The sequence below is a fragment of the Leopardus geoffroyi genome, chromosome C1, assembly GCF_018350155.1.
Source record: "Leopardus geoffroyi isolate Oge1 chromosome C1, O.geoffroyi_Oge1_pat1.0, whole genome shotgun sequence".
In the NCBI taxonomy this organism is placed as follows: domain Eukaryota; kingdom Metazoa; phylum Chordata; class Mammalia; order Carnivora; family Felidae; genus Leopardus; species Leopardus geoffroyi.
In genome coordinates this window covers 20,031,010-20,051,535 of record NC_059328.1, presented here as the reverse complement: position 1 = coordinate 20,051,535, position 20,526 = coordinate 20,031,010, and the positions used below count along the sequence as shown (strand labels likewise).

The 20,526-nt window shown below is 42.6% G+C and overlaps 1 protein-coding gene and 1 long non-coding RNA gene across 4 annotated transcripts in view; one reads left to right on the top strand and one right to left on the bottom strand.

Moving 5' to 3' along the window:
• ARID1A (AT-rich interaction domain 1A) overlaps positions 1 to 20,526 on the bottom strand; it is a 69,000-nt gene that overhangs the window by 45,311 nt on the left and 3,163 nt on the right. Inside the window, exon 1 of one of the 3 annotated variants that reach the window (XM_045476204.1) lies at positions 17,106 to 17,237. The exons of the other annotated variants lie outside the window; for them this stretch is intronic. Within the exon in view, the coding sequence (XP_045332160.1) occupies positions 17,106 to 17,222 (117 nt within the window). The 5' untranslated portion in view covers positions 17,223 to 17,237. Of the gene's footprint in view, positions 1 to 17,105; positions 17,238 to 20,526 lie in introns of those variants that run through there. 3 annotated transcript variants of the gene reach the window in all.
• On the top strand, positions 3,629 to 4,348 carry LOC123597422. The gene is made up of 3 exons (XR_006712120.1): positions 3,629 to 3,728; positions 3,856 to 3,938; positions 4,159 to 4,348. It is a non-coding gene; the product is annotated as an uncharacterized LOC123597422 (long non-coding RNA).

Sequence of the window (20,526 nt, the reverse complement as noted above, 5' to 3'; positions counted from 1 at the left end):
AGAGCTCAGAGGCTTATGCAGCTAAGTTATGCCACATATAACGACCAGATCCTCATCTCATCCCAAACTGCAGCTGCTCTCCATGTGTCTCCCAGGTGACACCCTCTTCCCAGGTGAAGAGACTACATTTACTGAACAGGGAGACCAGCCCACTCTGGGTATCTTTGTCAGTCCAGGTCTCCCCACAACACAAGAGGGGCAGTCATTACCATGGTCACTATGGAGCTTCTAGAGCAGCAGCTATCAACCAGGGCTACAGATCAGAATTTTCTGTGAATTTCACAAATGGAATCTCTAGGGAGAGACGCAGGCACTATAGAGTCTGCAAGGGCTTGGGCCCACCCACCCTCTCCACCCCTTAAGATCCTTGGATGATTCAAATGTGTAGTACTGAGATCTAGACACACTGTCCGATCAAATTTTCTGTGACAGGTGGCTATTAAGTACTTGAAATATAGCTAGTGTGACTGAAGAACTCGATTATTTTTATTTACTTTTAATTAAATTCATATAACCACATGTGGCTAGTGACTATCATATTGGACTCCACAGTTCTAGAGCAATGCTCACAAATCATTTTCATCTTTCCCTGTCCAACAATAGCTACAAACTCCCTGTCTACATCCTGGACACTATCACATAGAAAGAGCAAAGAATGTAGTACATCTACAGACTTGGGTTCAAATCCTAACTCTACCACTGTCTGACCTTGAACACAAGCCCATCTAAACAGTGACTTTTTCATCTAAAATGCACACAACACACTGCACACAGTGCCTGGTATTTAAATGCCCAATAAATAGTAGCCATTATCAATAATGATAAATAGTGCTTCTGCCTGGCTCCAAAGCCCTGCACAATGTGCTCCAGTTCTACACATTTTTTCATTCTCACCCCAAAATTCCCCACATAGATACAAGCCCAGCTCCATGCAATGGTACCCTGCCCTGCCCTCCTGTCCACAATGGATTCCACTAGCAGAAACCCAACCCTTCGACATGAAGCCACTTCCCATTCTTCAGCACAGTCCGATCTGTCACGTTTCTAAACATCCTATGGCAAGTTCAGTCAGAATCCTAAGATATGGCACTTAGTTGTCTAATTAACTGACTGCATCTCTCAAGACTACGTTGTAGGAAGCCAGAGATGGGGTGTTTTACCTTCAAAGTCGTCCCCCACCCTGCCCCACCACCACAGACCCCAAGTGCAGAGCTAGGGCAGTATAATTTCACTGTGCCAGGCTGCCCTACTGTAAGAAGTAGGCAGGGGATACTATGGGGAGAAAGTCCAGATCAAACCCTCAAACCATAGGGTCAGGGGCATACCCTAAACCAGGTTATGACTTTGAGGGAAGAAAAAAAATGTGGATTGAACTGAAAGAAAAAAGAGGGCAGGGTAGAACAAACAGCTAAGGGGAAACAAGCATACTTCTGAGAAGAATCTTACGCGCCATCCTACACCAGAGAGGTCTTCAAAATTGCAAAGGCATCCCCAAACCCACTCCTTAAAAACAAAAGGCTAAAGGCCAGTTAGTTACCTTTTCCTCCCTCATATCTAGGGTCCTGCACCCCCAACGGAGGACACCTACTTAGCAGAGGCTAGTTAATAAACATTTCAAGGATCTCTCCATCAACTTTAGGAAATCTTTGCAGTCCAAAAATAAATGCAAATCAAAGAAATTCTTATTCTAAAAATAAAACTAAGACATTTCCCTTTCCTGGACATCAGACTTCTGACCTCCTCTCTTCACCAAAGAGTTCTAATCAACAGAATATTCAGTTTAGCAAACTAAAATATATTCAGTTCAAACAATCTGATTACTCCGATCTCATGTCCAAGTTAAACATTTGCTCATATCAAAAGGGGAGGTAAGTCGGGACCTAACTCATACTTGTGACATTTAAAACCATTGTGAAAGATTTGTGATTTGCAGTTATAGATGAAATGCCATCTTCCAATCTCTCATAACAGAAAAGGGGCTTTAAATCATCACTAATCAGTTTTATTGGAAAAGAGCAATCTCAGGCCAGAAAAATCCCTACTACATGCAAGACAGAAAAGCCAGTATCAGCAGTCTGCAGACACCAAGAAAGAGGCAGGGGATGGGAAACACCAAATTCTGGCTGCAAAGAGCCAGAGATTCCACTCTGGGAATGATGGAGAGGAAATCCTTTCAATGGGAAACCACAGGAGTAGATTTTACTGTGATTACACTTCAAAAGCAACGGCTCTGCCACAAAGACACATAATTGAGAGGAAAATGCTGCCCCCTTGATCAGGGAAGTCGGGCCCCTTGCTGTATATACTCTCCTGCATTCATAAAAACATAAAAATTAAAAAAGGGGGGAAAGAGGCATAAGAAAAAAAATCCACCTCCATCCACCACTTATCGCTTTCCAGATTACTGACAAACTGCCTGTCAAATAAAATGCATCAAAAGACACAGTTTAGGGGCATCAAAGCCAAGGAGGCCTAGTAGACTAGACCTTCCTCTAGCAGGTTGTAGACTGTCCATTTGCATAGAGTCCCCCTATCCTAAGCAGAAAGAATTACATGCCCCTCCAGACCAGTGAGCTAACGGGATCCCTTACAACTTCTTATTGACCCCAAGGAAAGCCATAACAGTCCTCAGGGTTGCTGGGATACAACAAACTGGATTTCAAATTCTCCAACTTCTGACCATGACCGATAAGAGAGCAGAGAAGTCCCCGCCCTCCCCTGCCTCCTGTCAAACTTCCAGGCAGAAAGATACTATTCACCAAAATGTATCACACCATGTTGCAGTGGCACCAAGAAAGACAAACAATGTTCTTGAAATGAAAGTCCAACTGCGAAAAGCTCCAGGCTTTGGTCTCAATCCAAAGGCGCAGAAAGGACGTGACCAGGCAGCAACCATAAGGAGCCAGATTTGGTATCCCAAGACTGGCAAGAACAAGAGGGGAGATGGATGGGCCGGGGCTGCGGAGACGGTGTCCATCAGAAAGCAGAAGTCTTGCCTCCCATTTGTTCTGTCATCCTAAATGCCAACTAGACGGGGCCAGTATAAACTTAGTGCCATACCCTGGAATTTGGACATTTAAATATTATTCCTTACTCCTTGTGTTTTCAATTCATTCCTGGCCAGATTTGTTGTATGACTTTTAATAATAACAATAAAAAAAAAAGCATCCCTGGCTCTTTAACCGAAAGAACCCCCTAATTGATTCCCACAGTAATTAACCTGCATTTTACCTCAGAGAGCGGTAGTTAAGGAAGTCGGCACTGCTATTTATAACTCATCTCAAATTGAGGGCAGACTGCCTAAAATCTAACACATCCCAGCTGTACTCCTGTTTGAACTGGGGCCAAGGGAATTTTTTAAAGCAATCTTGGCACCGAATGAATGACACCAACAGTATGAGAGCGCGAGCGGTTGTGTTGTGGTGACGTAGCACTGGAGGTGGAATGGGAGGGGGCCAGTGTACTGTGATCCCTCTCGTGCACGCCTGCTGCTCGCGAGTCCCAGTACAGTAAGCTGGGAACCGCCCACTGAGAGCCAAACACAGGAAAAGGCTTTTCCTGTGGAACGCCTTGAAGTGAGAAACACATGGCTAATCTGCATAAACGCGAAGCCACACCGCCCCTGCCAGGAAGGTTAGTGCTCGTAATCTCTGGCCATGAAGCTGGCTGCCTGGGAGGACTTGGACTGGCGCCTGATAACCCAGAAAGAGCCGAGAGAGAACAGATGGGTAAGGACCCCGGCAGAAAACAGCCCCGGGTCACGTGACTCGCCACATGGCCCCGCCAGCACAAACTATTGTCTGGCCGCGGAGCTCCCATACAAAGGCACCCGGCCTCAGCTTCCTGTGATTACAGGGACAGGCGGCAGCTGTTGATCCAGTTCCCGTTCGGGACCCTCCCCTGTTGAGGAGCATTCCAGGCGGGGACAAATATAAAAGGTAAGGACTCTCCCAACCAACGCTTTCAGCTTCCCGCGAGCTCCACGTGGCTCCACTGGGATCCTAGGGTGGACAGAATAGACTCCCCTAAAACGAACCACCCTTTTTACCCTGGTACACATTAGTTAAGCAGAATAAGTCATTCTCATGGTGTCCCCCTCCCCAGCCACACACATCTGTATCCAAAGCCGCCTCATCCTTTTCTTACTTACTCTTCCAGTATTTCGTGGCTTTGAAAATTGTTCAAAAACCCTTACTCCAACTGAAGAGAAACTGCCCAGAAATCTGTTTAGTTCTATCCCCAGACTCTGCCTCCTAAAATAGAGAGACTTCCTTCATTTGGGTTTGCGTTTAAACAGGTTTCCTTACTGTTTATGTGACCTAGGACAATAAAACATTCCTTAACTTCCTATTGGCCTCACCAGAGTCATTAAGATTTTCTGAAGCTAAATTGAAGCTGATGATGGGATAAGAAAAATATCTCATCAGACATACCAACACTTGACCCAGGAAATCAAACCCACTCAGCCCAAGATTCTTATTATCCTTCTTAATCTCAGAATCATACCCCAAATTTTCTACTTTACAAGAGATGGGAAACAATTCATTCTAGTTCTAGTTCATTCACATTCTAAACAAACTGGTCATCTGCCTACGGTGAGAGAGAAATTACCAACATCTACCACTCCGAAGAGACAGGTTTAAAAACCAAATCTTTTCAAATTCCACAAGTGTCCAAGTTGAATATAAATTAAAAACCCAGGGGCACCTGGGTGGCTCAGTCGGTTGAGCATCTGACTTCGGCTCAGGTCATGATCTCACAGTTCATGAGTTCGAGCCCCGCGTCGGGGTCTGTGCTGACAGCTCAGAGCCTGGACCCTCCTTCGGGTTCTGTGTCTCCCTCTCTCTCTGCCTCTCCCTCGTTCATGCTCTGTCTCTCTCTGTCTCAAAAATAAACATTAAAAACAATTTTTTTTAAATCCAAACTCAATGAAAATCAACCCTATTCTGTTTACAGAAACAATTCTATTTTTTAAAATGTTTATTTATTTTTGAGAGAGAGAAATAGAGCATGAGCAAGGGAGGGGCACAGAGAGATGGGGACACAAAATCTGAAGCAGGCTCCAGGCCCTGAGCTGTCAGCACAGAGCCTGATGCAGGGCTGGAACCCACAAACGGCGAGATCATGACCTGAACCGAAGTTGGCCACTCAACCAACTGAACCACCAAAGCGCCCCTGTTTACAGAAACAATTCTAGAAGATTAGAGCATGTTCCTCTTTGCAGACTAAATAAGAACTCATTTCAAAGACATCACTTGAAGCACCAGCCTGACCAAACCCCTAAGAGGGGCTGCAACCAGACATCAGACTTGACCTTCCAACCCATACCTGTCTCTAAAGTGATAGAGAACAAGGTGCCTCTCTCCCTGGCTCAGAGAAATTCAGGCTACTGTGCTCCATCCTTCCAGATCAGATGAACAGAGAACGCTAACTAAGGGTAGGAAAAAAAGAGAGACCAAAGGGGTAAGAGTCATTGAATCATCTAGCAAAACTCAAACAGATTATGAGAGCCAACTGTAATAACCACCTCACAGCTGTCCACCCAAAAGAGGCATGCCAGAAAAACCACAACCAGGTGGCTGGTATTTTCTTTATTTCTTCCTGGGTTCCAGAAAGAGTCCTTCAAATAATGCAGCTACAGCACCAAACTAATGAACTTATTAACAAATGATCAAGGCTTTCTCATCCAGAACACTTTCAATTAGCCACCTTTCACACAGAAAATGCTCTTCTGTAAATGACAAAGATCACTTTTTTGAAAGACCAAACTTAGCTAACGAATCTCTCCCATTTCCAATGACTTACAAAAGCCTCTGAGAAAACCATACAACTTCCTTTTTTTTTTTTTTTTTTTTTTTTTTAATTTGAGAGAGAGAGAGAAAGAGAGAGAGAATCCCAAACAGGCTTCACACCCATTGTGGAGCCCGATGCATGGGGCTCCATCCCACGACCGCTGGGATCATGACCTGAGCCAAAATCAAGACTTGGACACTTAACTGACTGTGCCACCCAGGTGCCCCAAAACACTAGAAACCACACAACTTCTTGAGAAAGAATTCCTCTTTAGGTGCTGCTTCAATCCCAGGGCTCTAAAAACAGTAAGGCCTCAAGAAGATGATTAAACAGGAACTGAAATGCCATCTGACAAAATTAAACATCCCCTTCTATACAATATTTTAATCTCGAGAGTAAGGCAGCAGCACAACATGGTGAGGAGTACTAAGCTGAGAGGACACCTGGGTCCCCATCCCAGTTCTCTGACTGACTCCCTGGGGTGAGCTGGGGGTGGGGAGGGGCAAGGCACTAACCGGGTTGTACCTTAACTTCCTCAGCAACACAATGGAATCCTGCCCTCCAGATTCTGAATCAGCAGCTCTGGGACAGGGCCAAGAATCTCCTCAGGAGATTCTCACGTCCAGTCTAGGAGCATTTGGGCTACATGCCCTCTTTCCCAAACTCCTCCCATCTCCAGCACCAAGTGACTCTAGAACACAGATGCACATGTCCAATTTCCTTAGCCAAGAAAGGGTCTGAAGAGGGCAGTGCCTGGCCAGCAGAGAAACGATCAGGAATGCACCTCAGATTCCCAGATTCCCAAATAAGCAGCATTCTCAGTCAAAGCCAAGCTTTCCTAAATTCCTATACCCGGTCCCTGGATTAGCTTGTTCACCTGAACACGTATCACTAACGTACTATATACTTATCTTGTTCACCATCTGTATTCTAGACTAGAATATAAGCTCCAGGAAGGTAAAGATTTGTGTGTAAAACAAACTTTCCTACTTTAAAAGTAGGAAAACTGTCGAAGAGAAAGTGAAATTCTAGAGGCCTTGCAATTCCTAACCTTGTTCGTGCAGAGGAAATGCTTTGGCCCTGGGTGGCCAGTCCCACATAATGGTTAAGAGCTCTGCCCCTGCAATGCCTTCAACTTCTCTGTCTCTCAGTTTCTGCAACAACAGAATAGAGACAATAGCACCCTCAGCAATGAATGAATGAGTTGATACATTAAAACAAAAACACTGTTCCTCAAACCAGCAGGATATGCTCTGGCCTCACTATCTCTCCACCAGGTACTCTTTCTTCAGGTATTAGTCTAGCTCTCTTTCACATCAAGTAACACTTTAATCTGGTCTTCCCTGGTGAACCCATCTAAAATTTCAGTCCTGCACACCTCTTATACCTGGTCCATGACAAATCTTTCTCCTGAGCATGTATCACTAGAACACTCTATGGTTTACTGTTTATCTTGCTTAATGTTTATATCCTAGACTAGAATATATAAGCTAGTGGGTGGGTATGTGTCTAGAAGAACTAGAGGTGGATGTGTGTTTAATTGACTGCTATATCCTCTAGCACCCAAAATGTTAGCTATTATCATCCTACACAAGTCCCAAATTTCTAGAAACAAAGCTTAGCAACCAGAACACATAAGGTCTGGTCCCCATGCATTCCAGACCAGAAACCCAAAGTGGTCAATTAGAGGTTAACTAACAATCAAATAAATTAAGGTTATGCTTTTTAAAACAGAGAAAAAAGTATAGGCTTTGACAAGTCACCTCCCTTGGCACCAGAACCATCTGTAAAACAGGGATTAAAACCGAACAAAGATATGAGACAGCTGAAGTGATTAGGTATGTGAAATGCTCGTTAAAGTACCAGTTCATAAACTATACATACAACAGACATTACTTCCCTCTCTCTACCCTCAATAAGAGGAAGAGCAGAATGGCTTGAAAGCAAAGTTTCAAAGTAAATGCTTAACAATCAAGAACACACAAGTCAGACATCAAAAGGATTGAGGAGTCCAGTTTTCAAGCTCCATCTACTTTCAGTCTGTTCTCCCAAAGGAATTTGTTCAGTAGCTCCTCCCAAGAATCCTGACAGTAAATAAAGCCCAATAGTTTTCAACCAGGACAGTACTAAATCCCTGAGAAGTGTTTGGAAATAAATGTATCAAAGTGCCTTTTTTTGGTTATCATATCAACTCTGTGGTGCTACTGGCATTTATTACCTGGGGAGCAGGATGCCAAATGTCCTGCAATGCATCTCCACACAAAGAAGAGCCTCGATGAGAAACAATGGACTCTAGCCCATTACAAGTCCAATCTTAGATGGAGAATTTCCTGTAACACTTGACCCTGGAGCAGTGAAGGGAAAGGGAATCAGAACTGGCCAGTACCCATCCCAAGAGCCCAACATTACAAAGTCACCCAGTAGCCACGGTAATCATAAATAGAAATTTACTTTTAAAAATGGTTGGAAGATAATTTACTGAATGAATATGGTACTTCTCCTCCAGTGCACTTATTACAATTTAATTATGGTTATTTGTGATTATTTACTTACATCTTTCCCCACTAGAAAGTACTCCATGGAGGCAGAAATTATGAATCCCATGTTCACAACACAGTGACTGACACATTGTAGAAGCTCAGGAAGTATTTGTTGAGTTACTGTAAGCAATTGGCAAAAGGAAGGTAGGCACTCACAGGTTTTCCAAAAAAAAGTTCTGCCATTAAGATTTATTACACTGGCAAGTCCCAACTATCGTATGCTTCAAAGTCAGTAACAGGACTGGGTAATTAAGTGAGCCAAAAAAATGTTATTATCCCCAAAACTGAGAAACGGGGAATATGATCGAAGTCTAGGAAATCTTGATGGTGTGCAAGAAAGATCGGCTGGGATACTGCATCCCAATAAATGCCCAATAATTAAAAACAATGGGCAGATCTTGCTACCCACGTAAGGTGGGATGGATTGACACCAGGAAAAGGTACTTCCTCCCACAAACCACCCCTTGGTGTTTCTAGGAGGGAAAGGACCTTGTGGATGGACCACAAGCCCAACTGAGTGGTGCAGTTTTTTAGACATTTTCTGCCCTGCTCATTTGTCATTTATCATTAAGTCATATGGTACACTTAAGGAATACACGGAGAGGCAAGGGTCATGTAACCTTACAGAGATTCACCCAGGAGGGTACACAGCAACTTATCTTTAAGTTTATTTATTTATTTATTTATTTATTTATTTGGGGGGGGGGGAGTGCGCACAAGCGGGAGAGGGGCAGAGAGGGAGAGAGAGAACCCCAAGCAGTCTCCACGCTGTCAGCACAGAGCCTGATGCAGGGCTTGATTCCACTAACCGTGACATCACGTCTTGAGCCGAAATCAAGAGTCAGCCCAGCCGACTGAGCCACCCCAGCAACTTTTCAATAAAGTTCAATAAAGATAACACTTCTAAATCACACCTACTTCTGACCTAGTTTCTAAAATACTCCTCCTTCTTCCATATTAAACTGCTTTGCAGATAACTGCTCAAAAACAAACAAAAAAAGGCAAAGGCAAAAACTGCTCCTAGTCATAAAACTTTAAGGCCTCATTTGCTTTCTCTTTAAAAAGCTCTCCTTTTCCCCACTCCTTTTATTTTATCTATAACTCCAAACTTGGACTGGTCTTGCATGGGTTATATAAAAAGATCCTAAATTTCTCTAAGTGCACAGTTCTACATCCTGCCAAAATTTCTCCTTCTGTACTATAAAAGGTGTCTGTGACACATCATTGAGCTGTAGGAACTTGATTTACATGCAGTTGGAGATTCCGTTTGTCATCAATCCAATCAAGTCCTGTATTTCAGTAAAGACACTGAGAAGCAGCAGCAATGCCACTGTGTTTATTTAATTCCTAGTGCTGCCTTGGACCACTTTCCAAAAATGCCAGTCTCTCACCTGGTCCCCCTAAGTTCACTCTGAACTGTAACAGGCACGATCAAGTAAGTTAAAGAATGGCCCAGGGCACAGCCAACCTTACTAAGATTATAGTGCCTCCAAATCCTCAGGCTTTTTTAAGGTCAACAATTCCCTGAATGAAAAGCCAAGAGTCCCGTAAATTGTCCAGTTCTTTTCAAAGCTCCAAAAGTACACTGGTACCAACCCTCTCTACACCACTGTTCACACAAATGTGCATAGGAGACCCTGGCTTCATCATTTATACTAGAAATACATTGGACCAGACCAATGTTACCAGCTGTCTTTTCTGAAGCTTGTCTCTCCTCTTTATTTGTTATCTCTGGCCAGTATAATCAAATTGAGATGTGTACTTGGCATGCTAAGTTATGCAAACCTAGCTAAAATTTATCTCTTCCTCACCCCCTTACCCCCAAGTGTGTTTGGCTCATACACTTTTATTCAAGGCACACAGAATTTCCTTTTGGTGAATGTGTCTGGGTGGATGAACCCAGCTATCTCAATCTCATTTTACTTTAAACCAAAATACCATAATGAGACCACATATTGGTCACTTGAGGTTTTATGCAGGGGTTTTAAAGAAGCCGATTCAAAGCTGCGCTGGGAAAGCAGAGAATTCAAATCACAGACCAGAAAGAAAAACAAAAATGTTACAAATCTGTCATGTCCCAACACAACCCCAAAAACAGATCAAGGAGGGCTAAGAAACAGTCTCCAGACCAAGGCAATAAAGTGGGAAAAGAGAGCAGAAGAGGTAGAGATCATTTAGGAAAACTTCTGTTTGTTAGTTTATTAGATAAAGGCACTGGCTGCCGCTAGTTAGCCAAACAACTCCAACAGAGGTACACAGATATCAGGAATTTTTACTAAAATGATGTTGATCTGAAAGTGGTATAAGCTGCATCTCCAGTACTTTTAAAACATTTAAGCAGCTCTGGTGTGGTAAAGTTACGGAGGCCTCCATGTGCTCTGTGTTCTGCTAACGGAGTTAGACACCAGAGGACAGAATGAAAAAGAGGAAAAAAAAGAACAGAGAAAATAAAGCTATAAGGCAGAGGGACAACAAAATGAGTTTAAAACACACAAACACACACACAAAGAACATAAAACTCCCTACTGGAATTTTCGTCTGTGCATACAAATGTTAAATCCCAGATCAAACTGTCAGCATACTGCCTCCTGAAAGCCTCAGCCTTCATTGCAGCCGGGTCACAGTGATCTCAGCTTCAGTCCTCAGGCAGGAAGGAAAAGAGGCCTGGTACAAGGAAACTTGCTTGTATTGGGGACAATACAGAAACCACATCAGGTTTTCAGAAAGCACAGGTGTACCAGAACACGGGTTCTCCACTAGGTCTTTTGCATGGTTACTGTTTATTATCTGACCATTTCTCTAACTTCCATTTCTGGGTCAAGTACAATCATTATTTATCACATACAACTAGGGACAGGTCTTGGCTCAAATGTCCACCCCTTAGAGAGACATCATCTACTTCAAAGATGGGCGATTTGTCAGGAGTTGACTTAATGGGTTTATTTGCTAGGACTTAAAGACAAGAGACACAAGGAAAGGAAAAATCACAGTACAACTGGCTAGCCACTGGGGCTCAGGTGAGAGAGGGAGGGAGGTCTTTGAGGATGACCTGAGAGACCAGCAGATCACTGAAGGTCCTGTTCTCAGATCACAAGCCATCATAAGCAGAAGGGACATCATGGTGTTCAATTAAAGCTTTCCAAACTGGCATCTACAAGAATCACTTTCTTAAGCAATTTACTTGGCTGGTCATACCTGGAGACCACAGGTCACCATCCTAAAATTATGTTTTCCACCTTCATCAAACAACCAGTACCACAGATTCAGATTATCCTCATGCTACATGTCACCAAAGAGCTAAGAGAAAGAGAAATGGAAGGCAGGGAGTCCCCAAGCCCTATAAAGAAAACAGACATTTTCTGTCACTAGAGTTTATCATTATTGCATAATAGAAGATGATCTCAAAAGTATTTCCTTTCTTCTCCCCCAACCCCAAGCACTTTTAACCTTTTCTGTATCCAGTAACTCTTTCACATCTTGGGAGAAACACATACATCTGAAATATTAGCCTATGGTGTAATCTGGAAGAAGCCCCTCAGGTCATTCTGATGGACTCTAGCCCAGTTGAGCATAGATGCATAAATCCAGTAGTTCCAACTTGGGCCTGCATCACAATGGCCTGGAGGGTTTGTTAAAACAATGCTAAAGTTTTGGATTCAGTAGGTCTAGACGAGTATTTGCATTTCTAAACAGGGCCCAGGTAATAATGAGGAGAATGGTTAGGGACCCCCACTCCCCATCCCCTGGAGAACCACTGCACAAATCTGTCTCTCAAACTGACAACAGGTACTTAATAAAATTTGTTGGTTTTTTCTTTTAAGTATTAATATAACTTAGATGCAGCTAAAAACTATGGGATAGCGTTTGTTTTTTTTTTTTTTGTTTTTTTTTTTTTCAGTTTATTTATTTTGAGAGGGAGAGGGAGAAAAGGGCAGAGAAAGAGGGGGAGAGAGAATCGCAAGCAGACTCCATGCTGTCAGAACAGAGCCCTACATGGGGCTTAATCTCCCGAACTGTGAGATCATGGACCTGAGCCGAAATCAAGAGTCAGACACTTAACCAACTAGCTTTTAATTCAGTGAAGATCAACAACAGTCTTTAACCACCAATACTATCCCCCTCTCAAGCAGGGGCCTCTACCAACCAGGAGTCATGTTCAAATTTTATTTGATAATAGTATTTTCACATATCTCATTAATATTTATTGAAGCCTGCAAGGTAGATACTTTTCCTCATTACACAGTTGAGGATACAGATTCAGAGAAGTGACTTGCCTAAAGTCACACAGCCTAAGGGAACTTTAAACCTTGGTTTTAGAGCTGACTCTACTAAGAAACTCTGTGTGAGGCACTTAATCTCTGTGTTCACTTTCCCCAAGTGGAAATTAAGACAATAATCTTTGCCTCTCCTGCAAGTGCTCCAAGTCATAGAAAGTAAAATCACTCTGCAAATATTTTTGTAATGCAAGTTACTCTCACTTAGATCAAAGTGAAGGAGTCTATTTTTGAGCCTTAATCCACCACCCACCCACCCCCAGCCCGCCAACACTTTCAAAGACCCCTCCTGAAAAGAAAGTGGCCTGAGGACCAAATGCTGCCAACTCTTACAATGGGATCACATGGCCACTCATCAGAAACTTAAAAAAAATTCTAAATGGACAGAAATCTAGGCATAATGTAAAATTGTAACTTTTCAGTCTTTCACCCCATTTAAGAGGTCTGGGCCATTGCAAAAATAATGTCCCAATAAGCCTTAGTGCTTAAAACATTTATTTTAGAGAAGCAAATTTAGTATTTTACGTTACAACTCTAGAGAATCAGACAAACCTTGATTCATATCAGAACTCTACCTTTTACTAGCATATTGCCCTAGGGCAAATTTCTCATTTTTACTGTTTCCTCATGTGTAAAGTAGGAGGAGTAACAATAGAAACCCACCTCTCATGGTTTTGAAAATTAAATCAGTAAATTCATGGAGAGACCCAGCATAGAGCTTGCACATTGTAAGTGCTCAAATGCATGGTTGCTATCATTAATACTCACCCTCAACATGCCATCATTTGAAAATTTGGATCTCAGTGAGGCTTTCAGCCTATCCGTGGCCCAGGACACAGTTACGGATAAACTACCTATAGAATCGTTCCCTCAGTCCTTTATAATAGAATTATCTTTGGCAATCAGATTCCTAAACAGATAAAAAGTTAGAAGTCTACCACTGTTGGACCAACCCAAGAACTCCACCACCTTCGTAACAGAGGAAAAAAGAGAGAAAGCCATCTGTATGCACCAGGCAAGACACAGCAAGAAACAGCAATTAATTCCCAGCATTAGGTGACTTGTTCGCTAAGGACAAGAGAAAGCCATAATAAGGTCCACCCAGAGAGAGGGGGAAATCACTGTGCAAGAAGAGGCCGAAGACATACTTGTTTCCTCTAAAAGGAAGCGGCCATGCACTTCAATCATCTACCACGTGGCTGAACTCACACTTTTCTTAAAGTACACCGGCATAAGTCAGTTGAGAGTAAACAGCTGGACCCAGATGCACTCATGCCCAGCAAGCAAGTTGTGACCTCAAGGGAAACAGGAGGCAAAATAAAAAACACAAAGTACACGGCAAATGGGTTTTTAAATGACTGGTATCACACCAACCCCTAAACTCCCCTGCTGCAGTCATGCTGGTGCTAGATCTTGAGCAGGGAGTTCCTTTTAACAGAGATGTCTATAAACAAGCAAGCTGAAAGCTAACAAGTTTAAGAGGGAAAAAGCATACAAAAATCTTGGCTGCTGGTGATGAGCCACAGAAAATCATAAATGTGCCCGTGCCAAGGGAGGAGGAAGTCTAATATCTAACATTGCAGACTTGGGAACCCAGAAGCAACGAAGCCATAAGGAAGCCCAAATGTAGAAGAGGAAAAAAAGCACATGGCACATTTCCTCTTCATATGGGTGGCAATTTAAGCAGCTCTGGGCCTGCAGAGCCCATAGCCCCAGTGCCCCAAGCTCCTTAGTATTTCATATCAACATTAACTTCCTGGAGGGCGACAAAAATCTGTCCTGGATTACTGGGTGATTTCTAATATGTACCATAACCAACACTAAGTCAACATTTTAGGGATCAAATTTCCTACTCTGCAGCATGTTGGAATGCATTCTTGGCATTAGACTGCTCATTGCAGTACACCCTTAGAAAATGCAGAAGCCACTGGTAAATAAAGACTCAACTTGTCCCAAGACTATCTTCTAGTATGCATAAATGACTAACAAAAACAAATGAAAGTTCACTCAGATGTCCTTTTACATTCAACAAAAACTAATTCCATCCATTTGAATGGCGGGGGGGGGGGGGGAGGGGGGGGCACAATTTCAGGGAAGAATACTCAAGATAGCTAATTCCACATTCACCCTAACTTGGATTCCTCTAAAACTTAGACAGACTAAGGAGTTCATCTCAAGCCCCTACTCACCAGCTATCCATGGCAGATGAACCACTGTGCCCTAATTCTGAGTTACTGGAAATTTGCTTTGCCAAATGCCAAAGTATTTTCTAAACTAGAATCTGTATTTAAGACTCCACTCCGTACTTGTATTCTGGAACAGTGTAACCTATCCTCTTCCAGGTGAAAGCCCTGTAGCAGCCTGGCACTGGACTCTCTATGCATTTTCAGCTGTTAAAGCATCCACTTACAGTCCTTGAAAAGTGCCAGAAATCATGTGTGTTCCAATCACACATGGATCAGCAGGTAAAGAGAAACCAAAATCACTACATTGCAGAGGCTCCCATAAGGAATAAGCATGTGTTTGCACCATTTATGAGCTTCTTGGCCACAGCCAACCTAATCAAAAACAATATTAAAGGCCATTTCTGTGAACAGATGGGCAAACTGTGTACATGCAGGCTTATCCACCCATCAACCCTCAATAGAAGGTCTCATCCAAGCAACTCAGCTTCAGCACAGCTCCCAACTCTTCAGAAATAGCAGCAGCCTAAGTGTCTGGACAGGTACTTCACGACTCTTGTTTTGCTTAAAAAAACTCAATTAACTCTACCAAAAAGAAGAAGAAGAAAAACAGGCTCTCCAACCAAAGTTAAACCACCGTCACTGCAGAGTTGTCCAGGGCACACAACTCTGAAGGTGACACAACCTTCCAAACCCGAAATTACTACAAAAGAGCCCCTGAACTGGCCAAGAACTTGGCAGGTTGTACTAAAGGCCCCACATAACCACAAGAACCACTAAGACCCTGGAACCACTCTCACGGAATTTTACAGTTACAGTCCAAATTCTCAAAGTCACTAGAATGAGACAAGTACAGGTCTGGGGAGGGTTGTGTAGTTTGGATTCTGTAAAGCCCATGGAACTCAGAGTAGCGGTATGAAAAGGCAAATTAATATTTTAACTTTCCCCCTCTTGAACATTAAGCTTCACAAATCATTGCCTCTGAAAAGCTGTCCCAGGTTAACTTTGCCCAACTCTGATTGCTCCTTATTCTGGAATTCCTTCAGCCCATACACTTAGGTTGGTCTATACCCATTTATAAAACTCTGCTTTGCAAGTTTTCCAGATGTATGCACATAAGCATGCTTCACCAAGAAAACGAAATTCCTCTGAAGCAGATACTGTCTCTTTTAAGTCCCTTCCTAATATCTAACTGGTGTGTTCACATAGGGCTATTTCCTATTTCCATTTGAATCTCCAAATCCCCCTGAGCTAAAAATTATACTCTCAGCAATGAGCCTCATGTTCTAATATCCTTACCACCACAATGACAAAGGCCTGGGCAACCACTGTCTGTGTCAACGCAAGTTTTTGAATTTTGTTTTAAAACAAGCTGATAGCCTTTGGTAAGTCAGCAGAACCTAAAAATTATGGTCAGGGCCATAATGACATTCATATTCCTTACTGCTATGCTAAATCAAAAAGACACTTGCAGGACTCTGGTCTATAAAAACACTTCTTGGGGCACCTGGGTGACTCAGTCAATTAAGCGTCCGACTTCAGCTCAGGTCATGATCTCACGGTTTGTGGGTTCAAGCCCCGCATCGGGATCCGTGCTAACAGCTCGGAGCCTGGAGCCTGCTTCAGATTCTGTGTCTCCCTTCTTCTCTGCCCCTCCCCAACTCACACCCTGTCTCTTTCTCTCAAAAATAAATAAACATTAAAAACACTTCTTGTAAAGAAAAGCGGTGTCAGAGTCAGTGGATTTTGTTTAAAAAGAGATTTTTAGAAGATAAATCTGGTTATCTCACAAGGCTACCAAACCAGAGTACCACAGGCACACAGCTAAAATACTTCTAAAATATTTCTTCCTCCACAAAAAGAATGTTTCACTGAAGGAACTCAGAAATGTTTTTAATCCTAAAATGGCAATTTCAAAAACAAAGATTGAATCTATCCATATAACCCTTCAGGCAGGATTTAGTGAGTCCCCAAACATTTGGACTTTGTACTAACCCAGGAACTTGGGTGCATTAGCTTCATATATATATATATATATAGATAGATAGATAGATAGATAGATATATGATGCACAGAAGAAGTCCAGTAAAAACTATACAAATAAACCCAACCCTTAAAGCGGGCTTATAATTCCGAGAGCCACAGCCAGAGGCTGAGGACGACGCTGAAGTTGCAGTATCTTTTTTTCTCCTTTCTGGTATTCCAAAAATGCAAACCCAACCCTAGAAACATCTCACCAAACTACAAAACCTTTCCAAAAGAACAAGGCTTTAAAACTCAAAGTCTCATAAACCAAGCTTTTGGAGCACACTTACCTCACTATTGAAACTTAGGATCTTCTTTCCAGACTTCTGTTTATTTTCTCTCTGAAACTGCAATCCATTTTGAACAGGGCTCCATGTGCCCTGAACTACGCCTAGACCCAGGACCATGGAGGCTTCTCTTCCAGCGTAGCAGCGTCTTTTCACTTCCAGTCTCTTTTAGATCATCTCTCCTAGCCTCCCTCCACGCCTCCACACCCCCAGTACTACCCTCTTCCCTATCCACATTTCTTTTCCTCCAAAGTTATTTTATTCCACCACATGAGAACAGACTAGCATTATCTTTGCTTGAAAACTGTTTATTAATTTGCCTGTCAAACATTCTATAGAGCCGTTTACATCTTACTACAGAAACCTCCTGGGTACATATTGACAGCTCAGCAAGTATTTACACAAAGCTCTGAAACATTTGGTTCCTTCAGAAGAGGAAGGAGCTGCTGTGTCAAGCAGAGAATTATCAAACACCTTTTCCTCTCCCTTTTTTCCTCTTTTATAAAGGGAAGCTTCTTCCTTCTAGCATACCTCTAAGATGCCTAAATTATACTTCTAAACTATCCAGCCAGGAGGAAAAAGAATGGAAATTCAGGTGTGCTGGAGAAGGGAAAGAATAGCATTTCCAGGACCACTTGCAAAACACACCACATAGTCTAAAAAACTAAGGGTATGAGAAAAGGCAATAGGCCTATGAAATTGACCCTGCAATGCTTAGCTTTTCCGTTCCAGTCTCAGGAACTTTTGCTCCTCTCTCAGCAAAACTTACAGGGCAAGTTCAGGCACTCAGATTACAACCAACTGCCCAAACCAGACCTAGACCTGCCCAAACACCTGAAGAGTCTGGAGAACTTAATGCTACCTCTCCCCACCTTCCTATCCCCCCCAAGAGAAGCAGAGTGTTAATGTTATGACTATCCACTCCCTACCCCACCCCAAATCTACTCCCAAAATCCCCTCTTAGAGATTTTGAGGCAACTATTTTTCAAGACATGCTTTAGTGAAGTCTGCCCAATTTTTCAATTAATGTTTAGTGTTTTAAAACCACCAGCCAGGTGGAATGACTAATGACAAACATAAACAGTTTCAAAACAAAATAGTCTGGTAAGGCTTTTTCTGTAAAGGGCCACAGACCATTGTGGTACCCAACTGTTCAGAGCTTGTTCCTGTAAATCCTCAAGAGAAAACAGCCTTGAGTTCCTCAAGCCCAAGGGAAGAAAGATGGTCTCAAGACCCCTACTGGTCAATGTAGAGGCAGAAATTGCCTTCATAACAAGTTAGGTATGGAGGCACAGCCCAATGCGTAGCATCACAGAGGAAGAAGGCCATACAGTCCACCAACTTCACTTTACTGATGAAGAGAAAATAAACCCAAGGTCAGTGGCTTGCCCCAAATCACACAGCTTAATCTAGATCTGCATGTGGAACCAAAGCCTCTTCCTCCTGAATCCTGCACTCTTTACTCCTCACCACTGTGTCACACACAACTCAGTGTGCATCAATAATGATAATGACCAATCTAAACAAGGAGAAACCCAGAGATAAAAGCCATGGGAATTAGGACTCCATGTTAGAGACCAAGGTATCCCAGCTCACTTGCACGAAAGAACTATTCAGTGCCAATTTATTTTGAATACCGTATTTTAACCATATATTTGCTTGGTTCATTTCAGTTGCTTCTAGAATTTTGGGATTTGAAGCCAATCAATACAACGGCAGAGGGGCGGGGGGAGGATTGGAAAGGGTCCTGACCATTACTTTGTTAGCCTATTTCCACATGAAAAAAAAAAAGTCCACTAACCTCATTGCTAAAGCCTACTGCAGACATCACACCCTACAGGAGCCAATCCAACAGATGAATGTTTAATGCAATCTAAGACATCTTATTACAGTAGGTGCCACTTGTCATGGTTACTGGTTGCTCTGTGTCACACACAAAGGAAGGAACCTTAAAAAGTCCTTGCAGGGCCCAATACAAAGAAGCCAACCTTGGTCCTGATGCTTTCTCTTCTCTTGCAACCATCCCAACCCCCATCACCCCTAGTTCCCTCACGGACAGTAGAGAAACATGAAGCCCTCACAATGAAGTGCCGTCTCAGTGTGGTTTTCCTGGTCCCTCCTACTTGAGAGAGTTCCAAGAGTCCTGTATTTTAGCCAGCCCAGAATTTCTGCCAGTAGGCATTCCCATAATAAGCCCAAGATGCCTGTATTTGTTTCCCAGGAGTTGGAAATATCGTCTGATATTTCCATAGCAAGAACTAACAGCCAAACTTCTATAATCAAATCCATCTTGATCCCAGACTACATATTCTATTTCATTTTTTACTTTGATGAGCTGGTACTACTCTCAAGGTACTAGAGCTAAAAGCATCCCCAATAAAACGCTTTACATGAGGTTCAAGTGCATAGGTGACTAAAAAGTGTCTCATCAGTAGCAGGATTCAACACCTTGAGATACAGTATTACTTATGGAAAGCCCTAAAGGGAAAGTTTGCCTGCTGGGATCTTCCAGCTCCTGTGAAAAAGACAGAGCCACAATACAAACACTCAGCTAATCTTTATTTCATAAAGGCAGAGTCAAATGAGAACGTTACAACCTTAGCTATGTCAATCAATTCTCTGCAAAACAGTCTTAATCCAAGATTCAGTTAAGGAAAGAAAGGGACAGAGCAAGACCCCATTATTTAAGAATGCTTAAGAATAAGGCATCATGGTTTGACAAGAGGTTTATCCTTAAGTAGCAAAAAGAAATTCCTATCAAAATCTACCCACCTACATCCCTCATAGAGACTACCACAAAACTGGAAGTTGCACTGTCTCTTCCACAAGTGAATGCTCACTAGCCCATTCTCTGGGCATCAGGGCAACTGGAATGAAATTGAACAGGAATCTATGTTGTATGAAGTGCTAGGAATGGTGATGTTAAAAGTGAAACTGAAAATTCACCCAAGGGCAGCACAAACTTCCAAACAGGGACTGTATCTATTTTCCTACCATTTACTCAGCACACAGCATAGTACTCAGCACAAAGGAAGTGCTCAAATATTCGTTTAATGACTGAAAATCACTATATGGCAAGAGTTGGTTTTATACCCCCCCAAAACAAAGTGTTTGCCTGAATATTATTTTTCAACTTTAATTTTTGCTTTTAAATGAACCTTGACTTAGCCCAAATTTACTCCTCTAATAGTTTACAAAAGGTAAATGACTCAGCCCCCCTCCCCTCAAGGGAAAAGAGATGTAGCATGTCTCTTGTCCAGAGACAAGAGAATGTTCTCTTTGCTAAGACTAAGCTCATCCTCTAGACACTAGAGATTCAATTTAAAATTCTCCCAGTTTCTTGCCCAAACACAGAACATTATGGACAATGTGGAGTCAAGGCACAGCACTCTAAACCTGCCATTTAACACAACTGTTTTCAAAA